The 24,273-nt window shown below is 42.5% G+C and overlaps 1 protein-coding gene across 1 annotated transcript in view; it reads left to right on the top strand.

Annotated features, from left to right (window-relative positions):
- ABCC4 (ATP binding cassette subfamily C member 4 (PEL blood group)) overlaps nucleotides 1-24,273 on the top strand; it is a 1,754,849-nt gene that overhangs the window by 1,384,242 nt on the left and 346,334 nt on the right. The window contains exons 22-23 of the mRNA XM_078657605.1: nucleotides 12,668-12,787; nucleotides 21,507-21,617. Coding sequence (XP_078513731.1) covers nucleotides 12,668-12,787; nucleotides 21,507-21,617 — 231 coding nt within the window. The remainder of the gene's footprint in view (nucleotides 1-12,667; nucleotides 12,788-21,506; nucleotides 21,618-24,273) is intronic.

Genomic DNA, 24,273 nt, shown 5'->3' with positions numbered 1-24,273 from the left:
AAAGCATATAGCAGCGCCTAACGGCATACCCGTCCGGATTGGTGTTACCTACCCAATAGATCTTCCTAGAGATCTGTATTCGGAGGAGACAGCAATTGTTATGGACCTCACTTGTAGTCTGCTCTATTACAAAAAGTGTCAGTGAAGACAGAAGGAGGTGCACCTGCCACCTTCAGATAGTAGCACAGTCCACCAACCCTTGATGAAGCGATGGCAAGGGCGGGGAACAAGTATACAACTACACGCCAACTCTCAAGGGACTGTGCAGCGCTGGGACAACAAAGGACAGCCTGTGCCCCGCTTCCTGATACTGTAAACAGCATTAAACATGCAAACCTCTGCAAGACATAAATCACCACCTCTGGGGCAGATACAATAAATGACAGAGTGCATCAGATTAAGATCTGATTATGGCTGACTCTAGTTTTCTTTTTTCCTTTTCCCGAGTTGTGAACCTAAGGCCTGCAACATCCATGTTAACTAATCCTGAATTACTATGACCAGTGAGTGATATCCTATCCTAGATCCATGGCTTTCTTCCTCTGGTCTGGATCAGATTTGGGCTGGGAATAGAAAGATCCCAGCACCTGCTACATGTCTGAGGTGCCTCCGATTATACCAACAGGTTTGACTTCCTGATTCAGAAACCAGGCAGATAATGAGTTCTCATTCCACTGTTACTACTTCTGTTCATAACTGTGGGTGCCATTGTGCCCCATTGCTTGGTTCTTTGATGCAGCACCCTCATTTAAATCCTCTCCAATGATGTGGGAGACAGAAGACCTTCTTTGTATGACTATCTGAGACAACACCTTACCATAAGGAGATCACTCCCGGCGGGTGCGCTCCCTGGACTGGAGGCACTGTGATCAACTGTCTAAACCCCACTGTACCTCCTAATGTCCGGTCAGAAACCCCAAAGGCAACTACTTTTTTGTTGTTGAGGTCTCTGGCAAACCAAGAAAAGACCTTCACCATGGCAGATGACACTATAGACTTGATCCTACTGGAACTCACCTTCATCAAAGTATCAATAATGGCGGTCCAAGGGAGTACAGCAGATAAGAATGCAGCGAACAAGTCTACCCACAGTGAAATTGCCAAACCAGACTAGATTCTCTGAAAAGATGTTTGAATGCTCCAGGGAACAATCATACCAAAATAACAGAATGTCTAATCTGGGTGAGGAGCTGTGAACATTCCAAAGGATTTGACAAGGTGTGAAGATGTAGGTGTGAGAAGCTGGCCTTGTATGTTATATGTTATGTTATAGGGAAATTTATATCGCGCACTAATACTCGAGAGAGTCGTGGTGCGTGAGTAGGCCGTGACAGGGAGGAGCAGAAATATTAAGGCAGCTGTTTAAACAGGAAAGTTTTAGGATGTTTTTTGAAGATACGGAAGTCCTGAGTATCCTGGAGATCAACCGGTAGAGAATTCCACATCACAGCTGCTTTGACTGGTAAAGACTGACCACCAATCCGTGACCGACAGAACCTTGGGACCACAGGCCGACGTTGGTGGGATGAACGCAGAGGTCGCCTAGGCGTGAAGAATGCAAAACGCATTCTGATGTAGGCTGGGCCAAAGCCATTAAGTGCCTTGTGCGTCATGGTCAAAGCTTTGAAGTGCACTCGCTGGGCCACGAGTAGCCAATGAAGGTCGTGTAGATGCTGCCGAATGCTAGATCTCCTTGAGATATTAAACAGGAGTCTAGCCACGGCATTCTGTATGACCTGAAGTCTTTTTAAAAGATAGCCAGGTATACCAATGTAAAGAGCATTGGCATAATCCAGGCGGGAGAGAATAAGCGCCCAGGCAACCATTTCCTTAGCGGTGCATCTGGGATGTACCCAAGCACTGAACATAACACTTTAAGGGAGCAAGCAGATGGACTGGGGTCCTGATTAGCAGAATCCCAGTGAAACTAGTCAAAAACAGCATTGCTCCAGGCAAAAAGTGGGTGGTAACCATGCAGAAGGATTCTACTTTTCTACAGTCAGGATTTCTTGAAAAAGTTGAATTCAGTGATATTATGTAATTATTGTGCAAATGTGGGTCCTTTCCGTGGGGGTCCTATTTCCTATGGACCTCTACCTTGATCCATACTGTGATTTCTGAGTGAGAGCTGGAGTGATTGTCCCTGAGTGTTCAACTCATCTGTCTAAAGTTATAATTAAAGGGATTTACTCTAATGTTTTTTAGAATTATGTTTTTTTTAGGACTGTTACTCTCTGTCCAATGAGTGTTCTTATCTGTCAGCAGTCACCTCCCGTTGTCAGTCTTTTGAGTGGAGTAGTTTCCCTATTTCCCTTTCACCCCATTTCCCATCTTATCATACTTACTTACCTCGCTGTCTTTCAATGATCACTGTCCATCTGTCTCTTTTGCCCAATGCTCCTGCAAATGCCATTTCTGCACATGAAATTCCTAGTACTCCGTACTGTCCAGACTGCTCAGTGCTGTAATACCTAGAGAGATCTTGTGCTTGGTTCTCCTGGAGTGGAGTCCCACCTCACACTCTGGCCCAGAGATTCTTATCAGATGCCCACACTGGGCATTCACGCCACAGAAATACTGTAATTTTTAACCCATGCACCTGGCTCACAGAGATGAATGCAACTCTCTAAATGTCAACTGACTCACTACATCAAATGTAAAATACTCTCTTGCACCTCTCTTTCTGTTCCCTTCCCTTTTGAGGCAGCTAAACTCACGAGAGACTAGGGGGGCAAACCACTCTGTGCCTGCAATGAAGAGAGTTCCAATCATGGATCATCAACTTCCTCTGATTACAAAAATAATTGAGTGGCTTTTTTAATCAAAAAATCATTACCTGAAACTGTTCTGGGGGTCTGTATGGACAGTAAGATCTGCTATGTGTTTGACAAACTCTCTGTGCATTGTTCAGTCTTGAGAGTGGACTCTATATGCTCTCCTAACAACCACAAAATACCCTTCTTCTTGCTCTTGTCAAGGATACTTTCAGAGTTTGACAGAAACACAACGATTGTGGGTGGCAACTGGAAGATGACTACTGATCTAGTCCTGAACAGGTCAAGTAAAACACACATGGACTGCTCTAGGGATCAGGGCCTTCTACTTGAGGACCATTCACTCAAAGATGTGTCGAGGCACCTACTTTCCCATGATAGGGATTACCGATTTGGATCATAAGTCAATGGTGCTTGCATCCACAATGACAGCCTAAACCATACCCCCACAAAGATAGCATCATGTCTAATTTGGAGGGCATTATATCAAACCATAATTCAGTCCTTTTACAATTTGACCTTGACTATGTAGTGCCCCTTGCAGGACATGGTGTATGAACATGTATACATGTATGTTACCAGAGAAAACCGCATGCATAGCTTTCATACTTTCTTCTGGATAACGAAGGGTATGTACTTTTTGATTAAATGCTGTGGGCAGCTAGCAATGTCTAAATTAGGGGTATGTAAAAATGTCCTAACTTAGCGTAGTTATGTAAAAATACGGCACAATGCACAGAATTACACGTAATTATGCAAAATGCATATCTGTCATGTCACACTATATTTTAAAAGAGGATAATAGCTTCTTTATTGAGTACTAGAAGACCAATAAACCCAAAATCTTGCATTTATTGTGCAAAGTGTTCCTGAATGCTCAGCATTTAGGACATGTGTGCACGGACTTCAACCTTGTAGATCCTAAGTTAATAATATGAGGACACTCTTCTATCTTCTGTGGGAAGTCTAGAAAGACCATGACAAGAAGGTAGCCCTTTCTCTTGAAAGACCATGACAAAAAGGTAGCCCTTTCTCTCGATGCTGAAAAGTATTTGATCAATCACCTACATTTTCAGGCCCCTAGAGTACTTAATAGTAAAATATACTGTCCGCTCCTATTATGGGCCCGGTTATGGCGAGTCCCAGAATTAGCTAAGTATGCGGATGGGTTAATGGAAGTAATGTCAATGTCGGATTGGTCTAAAATCGGGTGGCTAAAAGATGTCAAATTTTTGCTTGACGAGCTGGGCCTCGGGGATGCCTGGGAAACTAGGTCCGCTCCCCCCAAAGCGGTCTTGAAGAATCTTTATTGGAGTTGGTTATCCAGCAAAAACAGCTCTGACCCCAAACATGGCAGAGCAACTGTTGACTTTCTGAGGATCAAGGATGTGGCAGTTCGGGAACCCTACCTCGATATTATTTTGAAGCCCACTGACAGGGCTTTGTATTTCAAATTCAGGGTTGGAATCCTACCAGTACGCGATCTAACCGCACACTGGAAGGTTCCGTTTCAAACCCTACCCTTTTGCCCAATCTGCAAAACCAGAATAGAGTCCGTTGCTCATATTTTGTTCGCATGCCCGGCATACAAATCACCAAGGAACTGCTGGTTAAAGCCATTATGCAGAGAAATGGCCATTAGACACCATATTGTAGCATTGCGAATCCTGATGTCAAATACTTGGTAACTGTTTGTATGTGGACTGTCAAAATTTTTAAGATGGGCTTGGTCCATCAGATCCAAAAGGCTTAATGAAATTATTTAATTAGTGATCTTATATTCAATTTTATATAGTCTTTTTATCCTAATTGTATAGTACTTTTAACCATATTGTAAATTGAGCATTATATCATTTGTTGACATCAAATTACTGTATAATGTTACGCTTTTAAGATATGTTTTTATCGAAATAAAGCCTTATACCTACCTACTTAATTGTAAAATATACTTTCTATACAAGTCCCCTCCGCCAAGATTGCCTGAAATGGCTTTCTTGTTGATACACTCCCTGGTTGTAGGGGTACATGCAAGGGATGCCCTCTATCACTGTTTGTTTCTTTTGGCCCTTGAACCATTGGCTGCCAAGATCTGCTGTTACTGACATTACTACTCCAAGTCCTTTGAAGATTTTCTCGTACATGGGCAAGGTTTGCTAATTCTTTCTGATCCAAAAATGTTCATCCCTCACATCTTGTATTTGATCAAGAAGTTCTCCCTTATCTTGGGCTTCCATATTAAATGTTTCAAGAGTGAAGCACTGCCAGTGTCCAGATCTACAACTAGAACAGTCCTGGACTACCACCCATTTTGATGGATGCCACTCAACCAAAGCCTGTAAACCAAAGTGCTGGACACAAACTAACCTCTGTTGACCAAGACGTCGGGAGTCTTTGAAAAACGTTTGAGTCTACAGCTAACTTTATGGGGTAAGGTGCAAGTTGTCAATATCAGTGTGGCACCAAGGTTTCAGCGTTTGTCGTCTGAAGGAACTGGAGAGAGAACCATCTATCACTCTTAGACGCATGGCCTCTTCATCATTGGACTCAATGAACTTGCAATGCTTGATGAGCAAATCAAGTCTTTCTTCAAACACATTCATTGTTTTACCAGCTTTCTGCCTTTCTTGGTTGAAAATATAACTTTCATAGTCAACATTTGGCATTGAATTGAACTTGGTGTTTAGGTCCTCTTTGATCTGATGATACGTCACTTCACCATTGTGTGGTATTTTTTATCACTTCTTTTACTCCTTTACCTGCCAAATTCTTCAAATATTTAATGATCTTTTTGCCCTATACTTCTTCCAGCCAACAATGAATTCATGGAAGGTTTTGAGCCAGGTTGTCCATCTGTCTCCAATATTTAGTTTTTTGGCAGTATCTAAGGGAGGGACGGGGCAGTTTCAAGAAAGCGGCGCCACCGTATTTGACACACTTTTCAGCAGCCATTGGAAAAAGAAAATGTCACTATTCCGACCGTCACTCACGGACTTTCAGTCGGTCCAACATGATTCACCAGCCTTGCAAGCGCACCCTCTGTACTTTTGCTTGAGTTGTGGCGCCTGGTGGTGAGGTCTTATGGCTCTCTTTGCTCAGGTTCTAGTAAGCGTGATCGTATTCTCCATATATCGGGTTATCGACGCCGCTAATGTTTCTCTGTATTTATCTGCTTCTACTCATAGCACTCTCCTGCACCTGGCTGTTGCCACTCGTTGCACTTTCCATACCTGGCTGTCACTGCCTTTAGCATTTCTTTGTGTTAGAAATGCTTTCTGCTTTTAGTGTGCACTCGGCGATCACTGAATTTGATGCTTCTTTGTAACTGGTTGTCGCTGTCTTTAGTTTGGCCGTACTGGATGAATGACTGCTCTGTGTTAGGCTGTGAAAAGGAAAAACAAGGGAAACCCTACTCACAGCGGAACCAGGGCAGTGCGTTTATATAGAAAAACAATGGTTCCTATGGCATAATATTTTTATACAACTTAATATTTATAACACGCTCAATGGCAATATAAACATTAGAGGGAGGGTGGCAGAAAAAGGAAAGACACACAACTGTACCATAAAGGATATTACCGTATATTTTAGATTTAATATTGAGAAATGCATATGATTCAATTGCGACATACAAATATTATACAAAGTGCAGTGTATCCCAAGTGAATAGTGAGCGAAACAAAAACGTGTATAACCAGGTGAACTATACAGGTTTCAGCTGTGAATATTTACAAAAACAGGAAACTGGACTCTGAACAAGTTATTTCAACTAATGATTAGCCAGCTACTATAGAATTATAGGAACTGTGTTGGTCTGGTTCGTTTCCTAGTGCGTCGACGGCGTTTCGACCATTAGAATAAAGGTCTCGTCAGGACTGGGCAGTGAGGGACATCTTGCACCAGGGTGTAGATAGCCCATACGTGAGAATGTAAAATAAATTTACTTACAGTGAACCCAGCCGGGCACACTGTATACACAGCTGGTAGCGTGTCTTATTTCTAATGTTCACGGTCAATGCCGTTCCCACGCCAAGTATCACAGATTATCTTAGCATTTCTCAATATTAAATCTAAAATATACGGTAATATCCTTTATGGTACAGTTGTGTGTCTTTCCTTTTTCTGCCACCCTCCCTCTAATGTTTATATTGCCATTGAGCGTGTTATAAATATTAAGTTGTATAAAAATAATATGCCATAGGAACCTGTGTTAGGCTGTGGCACAACATCTCTTGTTTTGACATTACTAAAACATTCTAGCCAACATCAAATAAACTTTCTGTAAGGCCTTCACTTTCTTTACAGGCCTAGCACTGACTGGAATGGCGCTTTGACTCCATATATGTCAACCGTCGATTTTCACGTCGACTGCAGCAAATTTCAGGGAGAGCTCTCCTCATTCTTCGGGCTGCGGGGTTTACATAATCCCCTATCTAGTCACTAGTTGTAGCATCCTCCCCAACCTGAGTACATGCAAATGATCATGGCACACATGGAGCTTGGTATTACATGTCATTATTCCTCAGTGTGTAACCATTAGCTGAATATTCCACATCATAAATTCTGTCACTCACACGCTTTCATCACTGTTTTATGGAGTCTGTCAGGAACCAAAAGGGTTCCATCATCTCTAACTCACAAGACAGTACACTGCTGATTCCTGAGATAGTTTCACCCCTCCACCCCATTAGTACCACACTTTTAGGTGTAGCGTTAATATATAGATTTCGTACTGTATCTCCATTCCCCCACATCTACTTGGCCGTGAAGTCATTTTTAGAGATTTTGGACAATAGAAGATTGGATGGGGAGAAGGTGGCAAAGTGGTGTACCTACCCAACCCTGGCCATAGCTATAGACCCCATCCTATGTTCCAATACCTTCCCAAGCCCCATGATATCCTTCATGAGGATATAGTTGAAGACTGAATATTTGTCCCCACATGATACATCCATACATGGTGGCACACTGTGGCATTATAATGCATATTCGCGTACAGACCTCTGTGTTTGCCCATGTCAAAGCCCAACCTTCTAGCACATCTAGTTCACAGTGAGTTGGCTTTGGGGTTTGGTTAGGTCTTGTTCGGTCCTGCGGGTAACTGACCTCCAATGCACCTTCCCTTTCTCCTCTCTTATCTCCCCTCACACTAATCATTCTATTGTTGTGAACCTACTCATAGAAGCTATTGGTACTTGATTTGCTGGTTTGATTCTGTACCCATAGCCAATTTGCGTTTGCAAGACATACTGTTAAAATGGCATAAAAAATACCACTTCCAGCTCTCAAATCCATTGCTGTTTGAGTTAAACATCTTCTGTTGGTGCCATATTTAGGGGCAATTTTTACAGCTGTAAGGATCTGCACCATCATTGTTCCCCAGGCTTTAACATGCAAGTGGATCCATGACAGACATGCTTCATGAGCACAAATGGGTTTCCGTAAACATGCCGAAAACTATTAGGAGAAATCATTTAAATCAAATCTCTGAAACAGAAATAGGAAAAGTCATCTATGCTTGTTAAACATTAGGAGCACAGGCAGCTCTAGCTATTCTTGGTGCATGGTATGGTGGTAGCTCCAAGAGTCTGTTGTATATCACTAGGCTCAAACTCAAGGGCATAGCTTGCATTATTGCAGTAACCACATTGTCTCCAGCTCAGGGGATGAGGGCCCAAGACACCCCAATTATAGCTCTTTTTACTACCCATCTGGAGGTCATGGGAAACCCATCCTTAATGTCCATGGCCCAGCTATGCCTCTACACACACCAGAAACACTCACAGATTTCTGAGAATTCAGGTTGCACTGGCGAGAAAGTACTTACTGAGGGTTCAGCAGATGTATGTAACACCCTTTCTGCAGAAGTGGTAAGAAACCTGTATTTGAGGTCAGTGAAGTGAGCAAAAAGTACAGATGATTTGTCGCAGTGACAAAGCAAGGAGTAGACTGGAGACACAGTAGAATATGTTGTGTTGTGCAGGCAGAAAATGGACTGACCGTGCATCTGCGCCCTTAATTACAGTGAACCCGGTAAACAACTGGTAGACAGCTGTAACCCGGCCTTGTGGAATTAATAAGTTCAGTAACACCCAGTGCTGGCTTTAAAGGCGGTGCAATATCTGCACATGTACCTGGTGCCGACCATGGGGTAGGGCGTGCTGTGTGTAGAAATAACATACGCTTTTAAAAGCACCTGCTGCACAATTCCATGTGTGTCCAGTGCCTCTTGGGCAATAGTAAAAATGTCAAGATAAAGCAGTTAATTAATGTTCCTGCTGGAGAAAGATCATTTTTGTCTAGTGTTAGTTTTAACTCATCATTAGGTAATGCAGAAGGTTTGCATGCCTGCTGCAAAGAACGTGTACCATGCAGATCACAGAATTGTATTTTAAGTGGATAGCACAGTGGGTTACTGCTGTTGCCACGGACATCCTTTTGTTACTTGCATTTCATAAGTTACAATCCTAATATAGAACAGTGACCTATGAACTGTTATCAAAGAGTTGCATGGTATAGGTTGAAACGTTATGTTTTTCCCCACAGTATTCAATTATCCTAATGTTGCTAAAGAGGGTTTTTGGGGTAGAAATAAATTCTTATTAGTAAAGCCAACCCAAACCAATGCGGTACGTTTTGTGCTTCTTCAGACAAAACTCTCTTAAAATATACTGCCGACAGGTGTGGATGACGTGATTACTACACCTTATAATCCTCATTCTTTTATGTAACATTTTCCATAGATTAATTTACACATGTATGATTCTTGGTCCCTGTATAAGGTGTTTGATATAAAGTGCTTCAACACCCTACACTGGTATGAGTAGCGATACAAAACAAATGAAATGAATGTCAGAGAGGGGTAATGGAGAAATAAGGGACACTATTGGAGTCTGGTAATGAGAGATTTATGGAAGGAGGAGGAAATGGGGGAGGGTCGCCTAAAAAGATTCTCGTACCAGGCACCATCAGTGCTAGAGCCAGCCCTGGCAGCAAATCTTATGCTTAGTGTTATTCCACCTGGAGAGTTAGCCTCATTCACACGGGTAAAGTCTGATTGGAATACAGAGGAGAACATATGGAAATCGCTATGGTAAGGCCAATTTCTTCATTGTAGGTCACAGTTCAGCATGCATGGGCATAGCTTCAGGGTGGGTGTTTGGGGTGTTACAGCCCTCAATAAATGTAACAGTTAATAAATAGTTGGGCACAGCTTTAAGTCGGATATGATATGGTCTCTGTCAGATTTCACAGTGGAATTTCAGACAGTCAGACAAAAACACACACACACAAACTCTCGTCTCTGTTTTGAAAGTCTTCTAACATAGTTATTTTACAAAATACGGTGGGGCATATGTACAAGCCCCCATTGCCACCACAATGTCACATTTACAGACATTATGGTGGTGATAGGCGCTGCGCCTTATGTACATGGCAGCATTAAACCCGAAAGTCGTTTGTGTTGGAGCAGGGAGGAAGGATACTTCGAATGAGATTTTATCATCCAAATTGCATTATTTTGAATCGCAAAAATACCAGCTCTACCCCGTCTTAATTTTTAAAAAAAGCACAGTTTTAACAAGACTTGGTGGCACAATCACGGTGTACCTATTCTTTGTCGCAGTAAACCTATCCTAATATTGGTTTAAGTAAAATTAGTTCCTTAACCATATTGGTGGCTCCAAACAACGCAATTATTAATCATGAGTACCACATAAAAAGGTAACTTCCAGCCTTATGTCAATCCTGAGGAAGGTTCCATTCGGATATAAGATATCAACAAAAACGTCCAATATTCAGCTAGAAAATTAACGTCCTGAAGAAGGTGTTTTTATCAAGTCACACCGAAACGCTGCGTCAAGCTTTTTGTGTAGTTTTCTTATGCTTTTTATTCTTCAACACTGTGGGGCAGATTTATGATAACTGGCGCATCCCCAGGGATGCGCCAGTTATTTTGCGCCACTGCTCCGCCACCCAGGGTGCGCCGCACCATGGGGCAAAAACGGCACAGATGCATGACGCATCTGTGCCGTAAAGGTGGCGCATTGCTGGAGTTGCGACGCAGCTCCAGCAAGGCTCGGGGGTGCCCCATCTTTACAATGCTGCGTCAAGACCTACGCCTGCTTCAAGCAGGCGCAGGGTTTTGACGCAGCATTGGCCTGAAAGTGACTGAGTGAAATCTTATAGATTTCACTCAGCCACTTTTGCGAAGCGCACCTGGTCCGGAACGCCCACCCTGCGCCGGAACGCCCACAAGTGGCGCAGGGCTTTACAACGTGACGCATCTGCCTAGATGCGTCACGTTGTAAATAGGTCGTAGGGATGCGCCACGTTTACGCCGCAGTTGCGTGGCGCAAACGTGGCACATTCCCAACATAAATCTGCCCCTGTGTGTTGTAATATATTGATTGTTTTAATTTTGTGTGTTCAAATCATGTCTAGTTCTAGATAAAACTTTTTAAACGAGTATTTTGAATAAATTTTACATTTGAATTTCATTGATTTTATGTCTATGTTGTGCTAATTTGCCACTGTGGATTGAGATACGATTTGTTACACTGTTATAGGTTTTGGCTCAACACATGATCCTGATAATTTGTACTAGGGACTCGTTTGTTTCCAAGGGAGCATTAAGCTACTTAACATGGCTTAATGTTGCCTTGTACATGAGGCCCCCTTTCACGCTATGGTTAGCGTGAAAGGGGTGTGCAGTGAGTGTTGCCGTGGGCGTTCCACCGCAACACGCATTCATTTTGACGTTGCCCCTATGTACAAGTGTGGCGCACATAGGAGGCAGCGCCAAAATTGAGACCTGGTAAATCCTGGTCTTGAGTTGGCAAAACGAGGTGAAACACATTATTTCCCCTCGTTTTTCCTTTTTCCATGTGTGCTGTCTTGTGCATCACACATGAAAAATGCAAAATGCCATGGTTTGTTTATGTGAGGAAGGTGTCCCTTCCTGTATATAAACAAACCTTTAAAAAAATGCCATTCTGTCACTTTCATGTGTGCTGCTTCATACAGCACACATGAAATTGACAGAATGGCATTTTAGGATTGTTTATGTGCAGGAAAGGAAACCTTTCTACACATAAACAATCCTCCCCTACACGCAGAAACACCCGTGCACTATGGTGCAAGGGTTCCTGCGTTGGCGCTAAGTTGCTAAACCTAGTGCCATCGCAGGGGTAAACACAAGGCTGCACCACATTATTGTAAATATGGTGCAGCCTTTCTTTTCAGAAGTGGCGCAGCGCAGCGTTAAGCCAAGGAGGTTAACGTCGTGCTCCGCCACTTTCTTGTACATATCCCCCTCTCACAGTCCGCACTCCTTTCCTGTCCACTGGCCCACAAGCCCCCCTCATGCGCTGCTTCCCATATGATTGACAAGCTATGCCAGTGTGATTGTCGGAAAATCTGAATCCGCCCAATCCAGTCTTACTGACGAAGCTACGCCCCTGTCTGCATGTTATTGTCCCAAACACTCATATTCCCTCCTGTTATCTCCCCCTCTGAAATTAATGGCACCCCTGGTAACAATAAAGCCGGTTGAGGGAATTAACGGACATTTATTTTGAAACCTGTCATAATGAGGGTCTTGCACTCCAAATTGCCAGCTGTGTCTATTTTTGTGTGGATTGATATAATATATTTATTAATTACTGAGTGGACCCTTTATTTGAAGCTCACGACCCCTCATCTCATTCGTGCTATAAATAATTTTCGATCATTTTATCATGTGACCGATTAATTTGCGTCTTTTTAACGGTAAGTAGTCCGTGTACGTAGGCTTGTACAAATGTTATGTTGCATTAATGATCAAAATACGTGCATTAGTGCAGGAAAATTATGTTTCGCTTCCTTACCGACCAGTCTTTCTTGTGTTTTCTTTGCAGCCCGAAGCCCGGTCTTCTCCCACTTGTCTTCCTCACTCCAAGGGCTCTGGACAATCCGGGCCTTCAAATCCGAGCAGAGATTCCAGGAGCTGTTCGACGCTCAGCAGGACCTTCACTCAGGTGTGTGACACGTTGTCCATGTGTGTTTTTTTGTCATGGAGAATAAGACCAAAGTGATCAACTTATTGTGAAGAAACTGACAACCTGTGTAACATGCAGTGCTCAGATGACCGGATACCGATCATATAAAAACAAAAATAAATGCTGCAGGCCGTCCACTATTATGAATGTAAAAAAACACTCTGCAGTGTTATCTTGGGAGTCCTCAAAAGGGACAGATAATGTGTTCCAAGCTCTTCCACAAGAGGAAGTGTCAACTACGTTAACTCTCATTTGGGGCTATTGGTCACAACCGACAGCTGCAGTTGAACTGGAGTGAAGACTGTCAGTTTCAGGGAGTTTCAGAAGTGATCTGCGCCATAAATCTCATCACGAGTGTTGATGTTGCTGCTAAGGTGTCCAGTAGTTCTAGCGATATCTGGGTGCTTAACTATGGTGAAGGAATCATCTAAGAGCAGAGATGTAAGGTGAAGGTAGAGAAGAAGGCCCAGATTTACTAAGATTTTGTGTTCAGTCCATTATAAACTTTCATTGGCTTTAGAAATAAAATCCATAAAAGTGCAACACATCATTATATATACATCAGTTAAAAAGCCGACCTCAAAATGTTACAATAAATGTTGTTTAAGAATTAGATAAAAACAAAAATGTTGACTAAAATTAGCCCTTTTTAAGATGGGAAGGATATATAGCTTCCTGGGTATCAAATAAAAACTGCAAAACATTATAAAATGTAACTTGTCCTGTGGAGACTTTCCATCACATCCACACGGCAAAAGATGATGGCCCCTGTTTACCCCTCGAGGGTAAGATTTTGTGTTATTTTGGCATTTAATCAGCCACTCAAAGTTAATTTGCATGGCTTTGCGTGGTTTAGTAAATACAAAGTAACGCATGGCCTGCCTAGTGTAGACATTACATGGGTAGAGCAAGTGCATCTCCATGCATCCACCCATGTATTTTGACACATACTCAGATTCACAAAGACTTGTAAAGCTGTGTTGCGCCTAAATGGTGATCTTACCCTACAGGCTTAATAAGGAGAAATAACTTCTTTGCTCTTTGTCACTTCCTGCAGCACACATAGAAAGAGGAATATGCCTCTAAGAACTGTTTTTGAGCAGGAAAGTATTCCTTAATGAACAAAAACAATCCTGCCCATAACACCGGCACCCTAGCACCATAGCACAAAGGTGCCGGCGTAGTGCTAGGTAGCCAGAAGTGCACCAGCTACTATACCCTTAACCCCTCCTTCCTTTCAGGACCTATTTATTGGCAGCTGCAGTGTGAAGGTGCACCAAAGATAGGTCCGACTGTGCCTGCCCACACCTGCACCACACCCAGCGCCACGAACCCTGGTTCTCTCCCTACCCACTGATATCGTTCTGCACTCCTCCATGCTCTTAAACCCGGCTGCCGCTCGAAGCATAGCTGCCATAACGCACCACAGAACATGGAATGAGTGTTCATTTAATCGTCCTGCAGGTTCTCATGCACTCTCTCACACCCTGCGCCCACCACTCACATGCCAACAGCATCCAGCACCCTGCTCGCTCAAACACACACACACACCAAGTACCACATCACACTCGCATGCATGCTCCTCAATACCGGCTTGCTCACCAAACATGCCATAGAGTTATAGGACCTACTGCACAACCGCGCTCCGGACATGCTGTTTCTCACAGAAACATGGCTAAACCCAACCTTGGAACCATACATCACTACCTCCATCCCCGCTGGCTACCAGACCATTAGCCAAGAATGTCAGCACAAGCCCGAACGTTGAGTCACCATCATATGAAAAGATATCATCAACTGCACCACCTACACAGGCTCTCCCACCAGCTACATGGAACACCTTACTTTCAGGATACATGCCACAGCCAACATGTCCCTGGGCAGAACCCTGATATACAAATCATCTGGTCCCTCACCAATTTCATAGTGACATCACAAACTTCGTTGCACCCCTCATCATCAAATCCAGCACCTTCACCCTCCTCTGACACCTTAACGTTCACCTTGTAGACTGCACCAACCAAAACTCTGCAGCCTTTCTAGAAAACCTCAGAAACTGTGGCCTTACCAAACCCTCCCACACTGTCAGATACTTATTGGACATGATTTTCTCCTCAGTCAGCAACATCGCATTCAAAAACCCAGCAACTATGACCGACCATGCAATTGTCAGTTTCAGAATACCCATTCTGTGCCATCACAGACTACCGCCACATGAACCGCTCGCCGCAGCTGAAAAAGCTTCTCAGATGAGGGATGGGCTTCAGCCTTCTCTGAGCATCAGCCCGAGCCCACCAGCAACTTGCTAAAAGCCATAAAAAATTTCAGCAGCTGGATCACCGCATACACCAACAACTTGGCTTCCCTCATGCAAAGCTAAAAGGCAAAAGCCCGACCACAGGCTAGCTGGAACCACAGAGGAACTCAGGCTGGTAAAACTCCACTGCAAGCACCTGGAGCAAAACTGGAGAACAGACCAAGACACCACAGATAAAGACATCTTCAAATTAGCCCTAAGACGCTACCACTAGCAGATGCAACCCATCAGGCGCACAGCTCTCGGAGATCACATCAATGCCAGTACTAACAGCAGCAGGGAAATCTGCACCATCATCAAAGATTTCACCACGACCCCTGATGCCTCCAGCAACATCACCTCTTCACAATACCTTTGCAACTCTCTGTATTCTTTTGCAACAAAATCACCTCCACCTACAGTAAATTCAACCCTCAATAGGACCCCATTAGCAGGGGCTACCGGGCAGTTGTGTGTGCTGCCGAGCAGGGGGATGCTTTCGTTGATAGGGACCTGTGTGTGCAAAACGAAATTCGTTTTGCTTTTTTTATTCAAAGCGCACGCAGGTCTCCATCAACTATATACGCCCATACCACGGAGAAATCATCCCCCTTGTCAGGTCTGACGTTGGTTCTCTTCGGGGGTGTGCTGATTGTCCTATAACCTCCCCCACACGACTCTCCTAGAGTCTGAACCAAGCAAAACAGACTTCCAAGATCGTCCCGTGAGGGCGGGAAAGGAAAGGGACAGCTGGGAGGGAGATCTGAAATGACAAGAACAATTAATTAGCAAACACCCCCCCAGAACCCCACAAAGGAATATCCTACAATCCTTACTATTATCCACAGCCTTATTCTGTTCCCCTACCTGTGCAGGAAATATAAGGATCTTTGTATTTGGGGAGGAATGATGAGGGCCTTGATTGGGAAAGGAAGCCAACTGAAACAATAAGCATATAGGAACACAATGAACATTTGAATACACAAGAAACAATATTACTTCCTCATTTCAATCCACCTACCACTCAATTACAGTGTTCTTCTTTTGGCTAGACCTATTCCCATGCTCAAGAACCCAATAGCGTCTCCCCTGTATAGTCAAAATACAAAGTGCAGGATAATGAAGAAACGATATAAGAATCATAAATGAACATAAGACAGAATAGGTTCAATTCACCCTTATCACTGTTTCCTGTTAGAAAAGTGTGTTTTCTCCTTTTGGGGAAGGATTCCGATCCGTGACACCCTAGTGTTTAAACAAACACGAAATCTCTTTCCACACCCATAGATCGAATAGCCAGTTCTATTCACAGTATCTATAACAATAACGTGCAAGAAGGTAGTGGCACTGATGGCAATACACTATCTCAAATTGTACTACTCCAAAACCTATCCCCGCAATGAGAACGCGGAAAAGCGTCTCGTCCAACGGGAATAGGAGCAAAAACTTTGTTACATCACAAAGTCAAACACACAAGAGTTTTTTAGTGCATACGTCCGTAATGCACTCATGCTCCGTTTTTAAAGTCTTTCACCCGACCCAACGCGGGGTGAGAACAATCAGAAACAAATTTGGCCAAAGTTTCTCTAATACGGAGCTTACCGCTACCTCTCCTCACCAACTCGTCAAGGCAATAATTATCGGCACCGCCAGAGAGTGCCGACTGTGTTTATTTCCGGGAAGGTGCGTAACCGACATCTTGGAGCGTGACGTCGTTTCCCGGCTTTCTGGGAACTAGAGTTTGTTCCGTGCGGGTGCCATTTCTCTCGCATTAGGCGGACGGCGTCCTTACTCGGTGGAGATCTGACACCCCTGCTCGGCAGCACACACAACTGTCTGGTAGCCAGTCTGGCCCTGCCCATTAGCGTTGCAACTCGACTTCCCATCACAGTCGATGAACAAAGCCTGATCTCATTGCCTGCCATTAGCCACTGTTAAAATTGCTACTACAATGAAGACAACCCACTCGGGGGCTTCATTTGACCCTTGCCTCCACCACACCTTTACCAAAGGACACCAATCAGTGAAGAACTAGCACCTGTCATCAATGCCTCTATCAACTTACCCACATTTCTGGACACCTGGAAGCATGCCAACATCATGCCCCTGCTCAAGAAACCATACGCTGACACAGCCACCCTTTCCAGCTACAAACCCATCTCCCTCCTACCATAGTGGAAAAGGCCTTAAAGAAACAAATTCACTGACAGCACACAGACAATCTCAGCAACCACCAGCTCCTTTATACCATGTAGTCTAGATTCAGGCCCAACCACAGTACAGAAACAGCACTCTTGCCACTGCAGACGACATCCGCATGATCCTTGACAGAGGAGACACTGCAGCCCTCATTCCCCTGGACCTCTCTGCAGCATTGCACATGGTATCACACCCCATTCCCATCAGGCATTCAAGGACCCACTTCCAGCTAGATATGCTAATTCCTAATGGATAGAACTCAAACTATCAACTTGACACCTTACTTCTTGGCAGCCTGCAAACTCATCTGAGGAGTTCTTCAAGGTTCATTGCTCAGGCCCATCCTCTTCAAACCATACATAATCTCTCTGGGCAAATTCATCAGTGCACATGACATCAACATCATCACCAACGCAGATGACACAAAATTCATATGCTCCGTCTCGGACAAGACTCACTACACAACAAACAAGTCTGCCGCCTGCATGACTGAAGTCACTAACTGGATGAAAGCCAACTGGCTCAAGCTCAACACTGACAAGACAGATGTAGTGACGTTCGGCAAGAATGCCTCTCCATGGGACTCCAACTGATGACCATCCGATCTTGGACCCACGCAACAACCTAAACCAGGAACGTTTAAATAATCATTGATAGCAAACTAAACATGAATGCGCAAGTCAACACCGTTACTGCATCCTGCTTCTACATCCTGAAGATGCTGAGGAAGATCTTCAAATGGCCCCCAAGCAAAACAAGACAAACTCAACCACGCCCTAGTCACTAGCCGATTGGAGTATGGGAACAGCCTCTACGCCAGGATCATCAATCAACCTACTAGAAGACTACTGACTATCCAGAATTCAGCTACCAGAATCATCCTCAAACACCCACACAGAAAACAAATTACTACACACCTCAGGGAAATAAACTGGCTTCTACTACATAAACACTCTCAATTCAAACTCCTCACACACACATTCAAGGCACTCCACAACTCAAGCTCAATCTACCTGAACAGTTGCAACTCCTTTCACCAATCATCCAGACACCTCTACTTCGCAGGACTCCTACTCACCAACATCTCACTCGTTCGTTTCGTTTAGAAAACTTAATTTCGATTCATAAAAACAGAATCATAAAAGTATGACATAGCATATAACACAATTTAAAAGAATCATACAGTTATCTCTAAACATTATTATATTGTCGTTCCATGATTTAGAGATAAATATAAAAGAAATCGCATGTTGTAAAAGAAAAAAAAAAAAACAGTTTGACAATACAAATACAATAGATGATGGTGCCAAACTCTAAACTATTCACATATATAGGAAACAGGAGTCCATTACAATAATCAATATCGGTTTCTAATACTGAGTGCTACTCTAATGAAACTAAGCACAGCATTGCAAATTTCTGGGGTTGATAGTGAGAGTAAGTGTTCGTATCCCTCTTTGTAATAACGAGATCCAAAAGATAACAAAATTGGTCTAATAAATCTACTTCTTGGATCTTTGTACAGGGAACAAAAAAGTACAAGATGAAGAGTGTTTTGGAAGACTTTGTTGTTACAAGCACACAAGGGTAAACTCTCACACCAGCCCACTTGCTGTGGAAAAGCAAATAAAAAATGCAGGGTGTTAAGGCGAAACCTAGTTAGATAAAAGCGCCATTGTGTCTGCCCTATGTATGAAAGGTAAGGTTGGTGCTGCAACCTTCCCCTATGGTAGACAGCACTCTCACTGCTTCTCAACACACCTAGTTTGGAGTGGTAGGCCTTTTTAATTAATTGCTTTGTCTCAGGACCAATAGTGTCGACATTCAGGAAAACAACATCTCACTCATACTCAGAACCAGATCCGGAGGATGAGCTTTCTCTTACACCTCCCCTAATGCCTGGAAGGACCTCCCTCGCCACATCAGAGCCACCTCCTCTCCTCTTGAATTCCCCCAAAAGCTGAAGCCCTGGCTTTTCAATTAACCAACCTACCATAGGTAGGGCTGGGCACACACCTGGTCAGTGCTAGGATACTCTTACAGGTGATAGTGCACTTTACAAATACCCATAACATGCTGTCCTGGATTCTATTAGGTTGTTTCAGTGGTCATTGAGGACCCAGTTGTCAGAATATTGTGAACTGAACAAGTCTACTACAGATGAGGGTGAGTGTTTTCTGAGGTTTTGTATTGGGGTTCATAGTAAGAGAAGTTGTTCAGGGATCTGGTTCTACTAGATGGTTGGCCTTATGTGGTGATGTATGTTTGTCTGACAGGTTTGAGTGTGCATCTGGAGAACCTAGATGTGAGTTATGTTTTTTAACAGCGTTAGCTGCATTTCCTTATCAGTCTGTTGTAGGTAAGGGCTACCGATTTGGGGTTGCTTCTGTATGTCAGGTGTTTAAGTTTTGGTACTGCCATAGAAAACTAATGCAAAGCATTAGATTAACAAATGTTCAGGTATAGGATCTCTTAAGTTAGTCAAAGAGGCCATAATGCATTGGTTTGCGGTCATTCCAATGGGTGTCTTATGTTGAGCCTGTTTATTTGGTAGGAGAGTGCAGCGCTTAAGCAGAAGCTTTCAATATAATTCATTTTTATACAATCATTATATCAATTTTGATAAAGTTCATATGTTTTTTAGATGGGATGTGCTCCCAAAGACTTCTAAGGACCTCAATAGAATTCCCAGGTCTGCTCTTCCGAATTTGGATAAAAGGGTGCTATTGAAGGTGCAGTGTTGTTTCCCTAAATGTACTATCTGGTATTTCCTTTCCCATGTTTTCCTATCATTTAGATTGTCTTTAACAGATTCAGGAGGTTTCAAATAAAAAAATGTAGGCTGCAGGAGCCTGTTATTGGGATCTCTGACTTCTCAGCAATTGGAGGTTAATTAGGCTTTTTGCCTTTCCATCACTATTTCACAGGAAAGGGGAATGTTGTTTTATCCAGAACAAACAGTCTGCAGTCATCTGCACACCCCTGAAAGGCTAAACGTGTCATTACTAGATTTCTTTCATGAGGCGCTGAAGGTGATGGTGGATGTCAGACAGAAGAGTACAATGCATCCTTATGGATGTAGATAGATGGAGATGATTGAAACTCTTACTGGTATGAACAAAGGCATGCGATTTCAGTTTGTACTTCATCATCTGAAGTGATGAATTTTCCTTTGCACAGCCTCTTGGGAAATTAAGAGGAGAGTTGTATGCACATTCCATTTTTCTGAGGAACCTGGAAAATTCTTTCTCTTCTGAATATCCATGTGGTATTTCAGTTTCTGAAAAGGTTGGCAACCATTACCTCTTTGTTGTACCTCATCAACTCCGTGTTGGCTCAGTTAATAGATATACTGTGTTGTCAAATACCTTGCACAGGATGGCAAAGTTCGGTAGGATAGTCAGTGAGTGCTAGGCTTGCCAGCAGATATAGCTTATACTATCTTTTTTCAAAGGTCAAGGTGATTTTGAGATGGAAACCATCCTTGCTTACTATTGTGAGGATGTTATCAGTATTAAATTAATCTGTTCAATTGTAATCCTTCTTTTTGGTGCTTCTTTCCTTTGAGATGGTCAAGTAGGTACATTGAGTATGCCTAAGAGGAAGTGGATTCCATACGCCTCTAGGTTTGTGGCTATTGAATAGAAATATATATTTTGTCATCAAGTGGAGTGCTGCCAAGTGCATGGTTGGTATGAAACAGACATTTTGTAGATTAATAGTAGCTCAATACATTGAGTTGTAGTTCCCTGTTACCATTTTTATATTCCTTCTGAAATATCGCCTGTGTATTAAGCCTTGTCAGGGGAAATATGTTACATCTATTAGGAACGCAGTAATGCTTCTGTACATAAATAATGAATGACTGCTCAACACGAGATTCCATGCGGTACTGGTACACCCTCGACTGCCTGGCAAGATATACGTTTGCTGCTACAGTACTTGGCTGAAGACTCACCCCATTCTATTATTATTTTGCTTCCTGGTTTATCACTTCTTCGGATTCTTAAGATAATGCCCAACACATTGCTCTTTTAGTAAGGGGCAGTATTAAAATTTAATCAAGGTTACATTAAGTAGTTTTGTTATTTCCACCAAATGCTGAAGATGAGATGTGATGTGTTGACAATACAATTTTACTATAGATATGTTCCAAATTTTAGTATTAGTGTATCTAATATACATGTATGTCTTTTTTCTCAGAGGCATGGTTCTTATTTTTAACTACCACACGGTGGCTTGCTGTGCGCCTGGATGCCATTTGTGCAATATTTGTTGTCATCACCGCCTTTGGTTCCCTCCTGCTTGCAAATAGTAAGTGCAAATGTTAAAATGTATGCCCAGTGATCTCTATCAGTGCATGCATGGAATTCCATTTTTGAGGGCTGAGTCGCTGTAATTTGTTGTTCTATGGGTAAATCAACTGAGGATGAGTTAGTATGTGTTAAGTGCATGTTGTTTCAACTCACGTCTTAGCATTCACTGTGGTAGTATATTATTTGTTTCAAATATATCTTTATTAGATTTATAGTGAAAACAACATTCAAATGCAAAGATTTCAAGAAACAACACTATTTTCAGTGCAAAACCACCACAGTAATACACAAGAACCTCCTCACCTCTTTTTGTGGAATTTGTGTCTTCTCTCCTTTTCTTCGGAGTCTATATTAGATGTCCACTGACAGGGGCTTGAATACTCTTGTCTTTACTGTAGGGCTCTGACGTGTGATATGAATGTATCTCTAGACATAAAAAAACTTTAACATGGAATGACAAGCACACAAAAACTGTTACCATCATTGTCAGGAAGCATGCTGTGAGCCAAACTGAAACACACTGCTTTAAAGACACTGCAGTTTCGATTGCTCCATTTTAGTACTCATGTAGAAATGGACAAGCTTCCCTTCCCTTCCTGAAAATGTAGCGATTCTCATCTTAACTCATAGGATGGAAAATTATCCCAACTTTAATTCTGAAAGCTGTGAACACCTTCCTCAGTGACTCTAAAACCATTCTCTTATCTCAGCATAGCTACACACCTCAAGAAATATCTAGAGATCGGAACCCCCTGGAAAATGTTCCCTTAGTTCCTGTTTTGCTTTGGTCAATCTCATCTTTCAGATGGAGAACAATTGTAAGCCATCTGATCATCGTGAGCTGGTCCTTGTTAGTTCTGCTACAGTAGCATTCAAAATCCTTAATTGGATGGCTCTCTTGCAGTAAAGTGTACCGATCTCCCAACAAAGGTTCCCGGTAATCCTTTGATGTCTGATTCCTCCACTCCCAATGTGAAGCTCAGATAAGCAGAATTCATAAAGTTCTCCATCCTCTCCATATGACCCCCTCAAGGATCTGTTCTTCTTTATTAGAGCAGCATTCAGAGTGCTAATCTCTCAAACTTCCGCAGCAACATCCCAAGACCTAATACGGTACTGTCAAACACTGACCTTAAGTTCATTTGCAAGATTGAAACATAAGTATGTCCAATTTGACATTAATTCCAACAGCATTTTTTTCTGTTCTCTGCAGTATTTTTAGAAGAACATTTTTGATGATGAGAAGAACTAAGGTATTTTGCTTCTATGGAATCCCATCCCTGCTCATCTCACATTCACAAAAAAAGTCAGAACTTCCTTTATGCTTAATGTTCATCGTGCTTTTTTTCCAACTAGGGGTGATCTTAAGGACTAGACAAAAGACTACCAGAGTAGAAATACCTGCCTTAAATTTCAAGAGAAGACCAGAATTCACCATATAAAGGATACTCCATTTATCACCATTGTTTTGTGAGGGAACATGTCCAATTTCCCTCTACTCCTAAATCTGACTTTATCTTCTGCACTCACTTCAAAATGGCTGCTACATGTACTCTTGGGCCAAAAAAACGTAATCCTAAAATCGTCTGTGCTCAGTGTTCTAAACTTCCCTACCCCCTGTCATGGTATGATTGACTCTAACACCTCTGACATTCAAGATCCCGTCCTGCTACACCCCAACGCCCATGGAGGTATCATGAAGTATGGATCAAACTGGCAGCTCTCAGGCATGAAGATTTCCTAACATCGTCTCATAGGGAATTTGCTTGGCCAATACCAATTGAAACTTACACTATTATTCCCTTTAGATATATTTATTTTTGGGCTGAGAAAGAGAAGGAGCCTATGAAGTTTTATTTACCGGAGAATTGGCAAAATGCTTTAATGGGTCCATCTTCATTAAATGTTGGAGCATCTTTGTGTTTTGTACACAAGAAAGAACGAGATCTTCAACCTTGCATTGATTATAGAGGTTTAAATCAGATCATGATCAAGGACAGCTATCCTTTACCACTTCTAAAGTATATTTTGCAGTTAGTTCATAGTGCCTAAGCTGTTACAAAGTTTGACTTACAAGGTGCTTTTCATATGCATCGCATAAAGAAAGGCGATGTGTGAAAAACGACTTTTCGCACCCAGCTTGGGCATTTTCGAATTCCATGTAATTAAATTTGGGATGTGAGATGTTACAGCCATTCTTTCTGATATTGTGATTCAGTTTGTACTTCTTTAGGTAATGTTATAGCTCTTCTTTGCAGAACATCAAAAACATGTGAATCTAGACTTTTCTTTCTTTTGCTTCAACAACATAATTTGACATTTTATCTAACTAAGTCTTGGAATGGGACTTTGTCACTTTCTGAAGGAAACAAATCGTCTTTTTAAAGTGTTTTCCTAAAAAAAGTAAAAAGGTTCCATTCTGAAATCAGATGTATTAAACAATTCAGGAGATTGTTCCAATAAGTGGCAAAGTCCAATTACAGCTTTTCTACCAAAAAAAAGAGAGCAAAAATATGACAGACAAGAACATGTTACCCACGTTTCAACACAATCTGAACAAAAGTTTTCAGTACTTTAAAGAAAACTTGTAGGCTTGAAGGTGACTTGCACTGAATGGAAGTACCCCTTGATGGGCATTATTTAGCTCTTTGAAA

Source organism: Lissotriton helveticus, chromosome 8 (genome assembly GCF_964261635.1).
Source record: "Lissotriton helveticus chromosome 8, aLisHel1.1, whole genome shotgun sequence".
In the NCBI taxonomy this organism is placed as follows: domain Eukaryota; kingdom Metazoa; phylum Chordata; class Amphibia; order Caudata; family Salamandridae; genus Lissotriton; species Lissotriton helveticus.
The sequence above is the reverse complement of the archived record's forward strand: the minus strand, read 5'-3'. Positions and strand labels throughout refer to the sequence as shown.